At 43.2% G+C, this 8,739-nt stretch overlaps 1 protein-coding gene across 4 annotated transcripts in view; it reads right to left on the bottom strand.

Moving 5' to 3' along the window:
- Nucleotides 1-7,937, bottom strand: part of LOC113582325 (disintegrin and metalloproteinase domain-containing protein 23) — a 27,566-nt gene extending 19,629 nt beyond the window's left edge. For all 4 annotated transcript variants that reach the window (XR_004775307.1, XM_035520013.1, XM_035520018.1 and 1 more), the window contains exons 1-7: nucleotides 7,698-7,937; nucleotides 6,885-7,090; nucleotides 6,419-6,495; nucleotides 2,571-2,634; nucleotides 859-941; nucleotides 691-754; nucleotides 240-312 (exon numbers count right to left, since the gene is read on the bottom strand). Coding sequence is in view for 3 of the 4 variants with exons in the window: in XM_035520013.1 (XP_035375906.1) it covers nucleotides 240-312; nucleotides 691-754; nucleotides 859-941; nucleotides 2,571-2,634; nucleotides 6,419-6,495; nucleotides 6,885-7,090; nucleotides 7,698-7,779 (649 nt within the window). In the remaining variant the exon portion in view is untranslated. The remainder of the gene's footprint in view (nucleotides 1-239; nucleotides 313-690; nucleotides 755-858; nucleotides 942-2,570; nucleotides 2,635-6,418; nucleotides 6,496-6,884; nucleotides 7,091-7,697) is intronic.
- Nucleotides 7,938-8,739: the final 802 nt, after the last annotated feature.

Genomic DNA, 8,739 nt, shown 5'->3' with positions numbered 1-8,739 from the left:
AACATATTTTCCAAAATCCCAAACTTGATTTGAATTAGTCTACAACCTGTTGGATATAGTTGGGTATGTTCAATGGAGCCTCCTTTACTGCTGGATAAGTGTGTTCTGAAAAATAAAGTTGCTAATATGTGGAAGTACACCACCCAAGCTGAGGACCATGGACCTAGGCCATTGCTGCCGTTGTCTATGCGAGAAGAACTGGGATACGTTTGGCTGAGAGGAGCATGCTGAGAAAGTACCTGCATGCTCTCGGCCTGGAGACAGCAGCAGGCTGGGGCCCCTGCGTAACCTGTGGGGCCGAGCGGCACCGTTCTAAAGCACAGACATCACTCATCAGACACTCGTCAGACTCATCACACTCATCAGACAATCTACTATGAAGAAGCTTGGTTTCTTAAAAATATCTCGTTTTCCACAGTAGCCTAGACTACAAAGATACAATGATAAGTGATGGATTTACTGTGAATACAGTCGGGACTTGTTCGGGTCAGTAGACACAAACTACAAGTAATCACATCTGATTACAGTGGGCTGTAAAAACAGAAACTCTGGGTCTAGTGATATTACTGGTGGAACTAATGCCTATAGCTTTCCAAACATTAAAATTCAATTCAGTGATGGAAACAGAAGTAGCAATAAATGCTGTAGTGTTCAACTACTATTCTGTCAGTCGTTATGAAAAGGACTTACGATAGAGTGAGTCTGCTTCAAGGGCTCAATCAGATACAAATGGAGTCCATCATCAAACATGCCGCTGGGCAAGAGAGTGGTGGGCACATGTCAGTAGAAAGTCAGTAAGAGCAGTGAGGGTTTTGCTCAGTGGGACCACCAGAGTCCATGTGCTGTTCGTATACTCACTGTAAGCCATTACAGGTGGATAGAGCTACCAGAGAGGCGTCATTCCCTCTCACCTGACCATGGTAATAACAATGCTCTCCACCCTGAAAGAGCACACACACACACACACAGACCATGAACTTCTGAAGGCAGGGCAAATGCCCTACAAAGAGTGGATTCATGGAGCAGTCCAAAGTCCTCCAGCTCTGTTTCTGGTGTGGCGTTTGCATACAGGACCAACAGGGTAAATACAGCCATAAGAAGAACTGTAGTTAGCAAAGCATCACAAAAGCAAGCAGGACCCGTTCGACAGAGATTTATGAAGGATTTATAAACACAGCCCACAGATCATACATTCACACACACACACACACACATACACACACACACACACACACACACACACACACACATGTATGCACGCACACACACACATGCACATACACAGACATAAACACACACACACACACACACACACATACACACGCATGCATGCACGCACGCACACACACAAACACACACACACATGCACGCACACACACAAACACACACAAACAAATACACACACACACACACACATACACATGCACACACACACACAAACACCCACACACTCACACACAAACAGATGGAAAAATGCCATGCTGGTAAAACGAGAAAAGCAGAGTGAAACAATAATGAATTGTAGTATATACACACACATAATATATATAACAATTAGTAAGGAAAAGAGACTCCCAGTTCATATTCAAACAAGGGTTCAGTTGTGAAAGCTCTGAGTGCTACAAAGAAGTGCACGAGGCTGGCAGAGATACTACCTTGACAAGCCAGGGCTCACAGTGGGAGTAGCACACTGTATGCCAAAATGTTTAAATTGTGTAATTGAGAAACTCAGGGCCTAATATCCCTGTATGATAACCTCTTGTTTGACTCTGCTAATGGCAATACTTAGAAGCCCCGATTATACTAATGCTAATGTCTGCTTTATATTGTGCTCTCAGTTTGGTATCTAGTTGCCCTTGGAATATGTCTCTTACCCCTTACATGACACTACTACCTTATTCTGACCAAACAGATTCCTGACTGTCTGGTACCTAGTGACATGGTGCTTATCTGTCATCCCATCCCAGCAGGGATGTTGTGTGTCTGTTACAGTTGTTTTAACTACATCATGTTGCAAATGATGCAGCATGTTATTGTTCACAACTGTGTATATGTGGGTATGTGGCTATGGGTGTGTCTCATATCTACAGCCGCCGTTCTTCTTCTTTACAGTGTTTATCTCAGGCTGAAAACTCTCCACTAACTCCCACTCTCTCTCTCTGTCACCTTTTTCACGCTGCATTGCTACTGCAGAGTAATGGCTGCTAGTCATGTGACCTGAACTGCAGGGTAGCAGAATTCTGATGAGTCAGCACTGTGATAGCTCCAGCTGCCCATTTGCTGATTCAGCAACACAATCTCTCTCTCTCTTTCTCTTTCTCTTTACCTCTCCCTCAGTGAAATTCAACACTACCTTTACATTCTATTACCTGCTCTTCATATTTTAAAAGCTCATTTTACCTATTAATTATGGATTTTAATAACACTTTTAAAATAGTTAATTTTTGTAAATTGCTACAATTTGCATCAAAAAATCTATTTTTTAAGACATAAAACACTTGTAATTTAGATAACTTCCACTAAAGCAAATTGAGAACAGGAGACCAACATCATAGAGCAGTGACCATTACCTTTGACAGGATGGGTTTGCCCTCTTCATAGTGAATCTCCACGTAACTGGAGGCCAGCAGGTCACTGTAACACAGACAGAGAGCGATCATCATGACTTCCTCTGGCTGATCCTTTGCTCTGGTACAGGAGTCCAGAACACTACAGAAGGGCAGATGAATGGTCCGCAAATCTCAACATACTGCCTGAAATAATTCTGGCTATAACTGTAACACTTAGTGTCTTGCTCATGTACAGTATAATTAATACTGTAATAATCCACTTTTATATATGGTTGTGATTCCAGTCCAGTTATGGGACACAGTACACAAGAGTATGTACAAAATAATACATTGTGATCGCAATATTGCTGCATACTGTGAATGCAGTGAATTAAAAGCCTGCTGGCAAACCAGCAACACGCGTATAGGCAGGCCTGTGTTATTTGAATCAAAATCATTTCCATTTGTTGGATAAAAAGAATGCTGTGGTTCATTAGAACATCTACAGGGCACTAATCAAGAATGTCTGAGAGCAGTCAAGGAGCATGCAGCAGAAAATAATAATAGCAAAATAAAGTCCGGCCAGGTTTGTATACTGCAGCCTTAGGTGATACTGGTATGGGTAAAGCCACTTATGAGATAATGAATGACAAAGATCATTATGATATATTATCCAGCCCTATAGAAAATTAGAAATGTGGGGTGATTAAACTATAGCATATAACAGCAGACTTAGTGAATCATTACACACACACACACACACACACACACACACACACTCAAACACACACACTCACACACACACACTCACACACACACTCACACACATACACACATACACACACACACACACACACACACTCACACACACTCACACACACACAGACACACACACACACACACACACACACACACACACAATCACACACACACACACAATCACACACACACACACACACACACACACATTTAGCATGCATATTTCACAGAAAGATGAATGTTTGCTGGGCATGAAAGGTATTGCTGTGTATTTTTGTACATTATTACGCTTACTTAGCAGTCAAAAACACATGGACACTTTATGCTTAGTGCTACATAAAATGAGCGATGCTTCATAACTTCATAATACTCTCTGTTCCTTTTAATTTAATATCTATTATATTAAAGTATTTTTTCTAAAGCGTTGCCTTCTGATCTCCAAAAAGGTTAGTTACATCTGTCTGCGATTAAATGAAATTAATTTGATAGCAATGTTATTGAGTCATTACGGAAAAAAGGGATTAAAATATAGCGCAACTATTAAACCAAAGTAACATTATCATTCTGATCCTGTTACCAACCCAGCCAGATAAAAAAAGCAATGACTTTACTTCTGAAATCCCATAAGCAGGCAGTCAATTTAATGTAAGCTAGTTCAGTTGAAGCTAGTTCACCTGAACCAAAATGTATTACTTCCTGCTTAACATCCAGAACCGGATAAACATAAAAATGTGTCCAAAGGGAGCTGAGATTACAGCTGGAAGACAATGATCATGATGATTCATAAGACACAGGAGGGTGGAATGAACTGACTATATGCGAGAGAGTGAGAGAGTGTGTGTGTGGTGGAGGTGCACTGCGCAGATGTGTATGTGTGTGTGCGTGCATAAGTACGTTTTAAGGAAGCGTAAATATGAGATTGGTCTGGATTGACCTTCAGCTACGATGCCCTCTGACAGGGCCTCACAAAGCCTGCATCTGACTCAGCAAGACAATAAGCACACACACACATGCACACACACACACACACACACAACCCGACACACAACACAACACAACACACAACACAGCACAACACATATACATATTGTTCCAACAACCTTTCTTATTGAAATATCTTCTATCACACATGTCTGTTTGGACTAATACAAAGGAGTGTGCATGTATATTTGTGTGTGTCCATGTTTGTGCATGTCTTTGTATTTGTGTGAGCATGTGTGGATCTTTGTGACCTCACATAAGAATATGCGGATAAAATTGAGACTATCGTAACGATGTGACTGTGTTAATGCGGGCATGAGTATGTTAGCACAAGTGTGTGCGTGTGTGTGTGTGTGTGTGTGTGTGTGTGTGTGTGTCTGCATGCGTTCAAGAGAGAGCTATTCAATGCTAGTATGTGGTGTGTAAATGGCTTAAACAGAACAAAAAAACCCTCACCATGCCTGGAGTATGTCATCAACATTCCCACACTATTTGCATGCTTTTCCCAGAATCTCACTGTACCGTTAGCTGCCACGGATATCAAATGGGTGATTGCACGGGAATCAGTGACATCAGTTTAATGCAGCTGCAGGTGCCTGTGTCCATGTGCGGCGCTGCGGTAGGGCTGCGGGTTAATTTTAGCACGCTGCTGTCATGGCACGGGCAGAGGCGTGCAGAGCAGGTGCAGTGCAGGCAAGGCGGCAGCTAACACTCCAAGAGTAGAAGTGACTGGCTCCATCCAGGGAGACTGCTATATTTAGATCCGCGCTGTCGCACAGTCAGGCAGAGTACAGGCAGAACACCCCCCCCCCCCCACACACACACACACACACACACATACACACACATACACACACAAACGCAGCTGCAACCACTAACATTTTGAGGTTTGACTCACAGGCCTCACTGTGTGAATGGGATTCCCAAACTGGGGAAGGGTCAATGTCTCTTACAGAAATCCCACAGTGTTATGCTCCAAACGTTAAGCAGGAAATGGGAATCAGTGCTACAAAAGGCACCTTATTACTTCAGTCATCCAGTCTTCCTTTAAATAAGAGTTTAAAAATAAATAGCTACATCACTTTACATGTGTGTAAGAGAGGCAAAAAGAGCACAGGAATAAGAGAGACAGAGAGCTGTCCTGTACTCCCTCGCCTGTGCGGAATGTGTTTTCTGCATGTCAATTAAGGGACTAGATTTAAAGAGACATTCTTCTCTCTCTACTCAATTACGGTAATCCCAGTTGCTCAGGACACTAACCAGAGTCCCCAGACTAACTGATTGCTACTGTCTGTACCGCAGTACCACAGAATGGTGTGGTTCTGACTATGACCGTACCGTTGGATATCCGAGACTTTAAATGACATCTTTATCCTATATTGAACTAGTAAAATAATAACAGCAGTGGCCATTCATAAAAAAAAACATGTATTAGCTTGGCCATTGATTTGCTGCAGCAAAATGAATGACCTTTCAAAATTCTATCTCTGTCTGCAGATTTTAAAGCATTCAGGCCTGCTGTTTCTCCACTCTCACTAATGGTAAATGACCCCAGTCAACAAACAGTTCATTTGTCAGCTGTGACATTGAACACTTAACACATGGCAATACTCAGTGAGTTAGCTATCTTTATGATCGTCCGCAAAGTGTCACCACAGCACTTAAAATAAAGTTAATTAGACCATGCTGGGATTGCACAGGCCTAGTGAAGATTCGGTAGGCATGCGTATAGAGAAGCACATGATGGACCAGTCACCTTGCAGACACATCTCCTACTCTCCAACGGGAGGTTTCCTCAGTGAAGTAACTAAACCGTTCTACTGCTTAAAGCACGTCCTTACTCCCACAGAGCATCAGCAGAAAGCCGTTACGTCACACCACACCCCTCTAAACCATAGTCATGTCTTTGAACTAAGGCACTGCAACACATTGATAGTGACCTGACTATGTGCCATGCACTACACACATGTCTATAACAGACCTTCTGGATACCACAGTGTAAAATACTATAACAGATCATATACACTGTAACAGATAATAATTGCAAACAAAATGTTAAACGGTTAGGCCTGACGGTTGTGCTCCTTTTGTAGACAGAGTAATTTATCACGATTCAAGATAATACTCACGTGTTCAGTGTGAGGTCCAGTATGAATCTAGACCCAAATGACTCAAGTTGAAAGGAAGCTTCAGCCAAGTGCACTGCCTACAGAAGAGAGAAGCAGAAGGCCCATGTTCACAAGAACTTCACAACTCTGTTCAGCAGCATGAACACGGCAGCTCTAAACACGCACACAGAGCCTTCTGCACATGGTCGCGTGGGTTAAAAAAACCGGTCCTTCACCACTGTGGCTTTTCAGTAAACTGAGTTTGGCATCATGCAGACTGCCAGTGAGATGAGCTGCTGCCAGCTGCTCGAGAGACAACATGCTCATCCACACGGCAACACACTCCGCAATCCTCACAAGCCAATATCTTGAGCAACAGACCGGGCTTCAGCAGAGACGCAAGGAACATGCAACCATACTGCGGCATTTTGTCAAACGTATGATTCACGGCAGTTCTGTCGTCTGGGGGAGTGTTGGTCACACTCACCTGGCCCTGCTGGCTGGGGGTCTTTGCCTGGGTGTTCAGGTTGTGGTAAGTGCTCTCTGAGTCCTCGTTCAGGTAGTAGATGAGGCGAGAGGGGTATGTTATCGCATGTTCCACCTCCAGAGCGCTCCCGTTCCATGTGTGTGATGGTGCAGTGGCATCCGGCTCCACCCACACTGGAACAGCAGCCCTACCGGATTCATTCTCCACTGACAGACAAACACCATCACACACCCACGTACACAAAGCAAAGAACATCGCATTATGTCTCATGGGCTGATCCTACCATATCATATGTCTCATGAGCTGATCAGCTGCTGCAGTAATATATATGACATCTAATCATACATACTTTTTCTCTAATAATGTTAAATTAATTAACACAAGCAGTTTACTGTTCAGCACCTGTAAAAAGCTATTCTTATAGATGTTTCATTACATGCAGACTATGTCTACTAGCACACTGTTCAAGTTTCATTTGGCTTGCTTATCATAGAGGCTGATTTTGTTATATCTTATAACAATTTTTTTTTTTTTTTTTTTTTTGGTATATTATAGCCTATTTGTAACTTTGATTCCAAATCTCAGTATTGGTAAAAATGTGGATTTTCAATAGTGCAAGATGATGCTAAATGCTAAATAGGTTGCAAACAATATAAAAGCGCTTTCTGTGTCTAATGAAGAAAAGCGGTCCCTTCTCCCTCTCCTCTCCACTCAGGACACTTTGCTCCGAAAACTCCGAGCGGCACGTCCCGCTTCACACAGCCGCAACGACCAGATATAACGAACTGTGCAAGTTACAGGCTTGGTACGTACCGAGCGATGCTCTCGTTATGGACGACCGGAGCCCGGAAATGAGGATGCTCACAAGCAAATTTGAGAGAAACATAAGACACATGATTCATAGCTGGTGATTTCAATAGCGTTGCGTTAACGTATCGACGACTGTAACTCGCTTGCGAGCCATTGTTCTGTCTGCAGCGGGTTTATATATCCGACAGGGCGCTGCCGGCGATGTCTCAGCGCAGCGCACGGTGAGCGTAATGAGGCGGTGGCCAGCTGCTCTGGAGCGAGAGTCTACGAGCATGCTCGTCCCGATGATGTGACTGCGCAAGTTCTGCGCAGAGCGCATACCTCATTTGTAATCTAATTGCCAACAATGAATAAATTAATACGTTTTTGTTTTTTACATACCACAGATTTTAATGGGACTTTGTCACTCTTAAGTGAAATAAATAACTTGCCACCCTGGGTACTTGTCGTTAACTAGACAATAGGCCTATGCATTTGGCTACTTCAGGAAATCAAAAGTAGCAGTGATAAACTCTCTGAAAGTCAAATAAACACGTTCCTGGTCTGTGCAGGGCACTTTTGTCTGTCTCTTTATGGTGCATGCAGTATGTAGAGGATGAGCCTGATTTCCAGGTTCTATGTTTTTTTTGTTCAAAGACACTGAGATGTGTCAATGTGCCAGATTTTTATCTCTTTCTCTAACATCCATGGCGGGACACACAATATTGAAGCAAAGCTGTGCAACTCGCCGTGCTGAATTAATTCAGCCGTGACTCTATTCACCAGCCGTGACTCTATCTACCAGATGTAACTCTGTCCACCAGATGTGACTCTATCCACCAGCCGTGACTCTATCCACAAGCCGGGACTCTATCTACCAGCTGTGGCTCTATCCACCAGATGTAACTCTGTCCACCAGATGTGACTCTATCCACCAGCTGTGACTCTGTCTTCCAGCAATATTCCAAAGACCAGCTGCACCACCACTGCAACATCTCAAAACCCAGTACCACAGCAGTTTAGTTGCACCACATTCTTCCCTAGATCTTGATATCTCTCTGTAGTC

This window comes from Electrophorus electricus, chromosome 2, assembly GCF_013358815.1.
Source record: "Electrophorus electricus isolate fEleEle1 chromosome 2, fEleEle1.pri, whole genome shotgun sequence".
Taxonomy (NCBI): Eukaryota; Metazoa; Chordata; class Actinopteri; order Gymnotiformes; family Gymnotidae; genus Electrophorus; species Electrophorus electricus.
The sequence above is the reverse complement of the archived record's forward strand: the minus strand, read 5'-3'. Positions and strand labels throughout refer to the sequence as shown.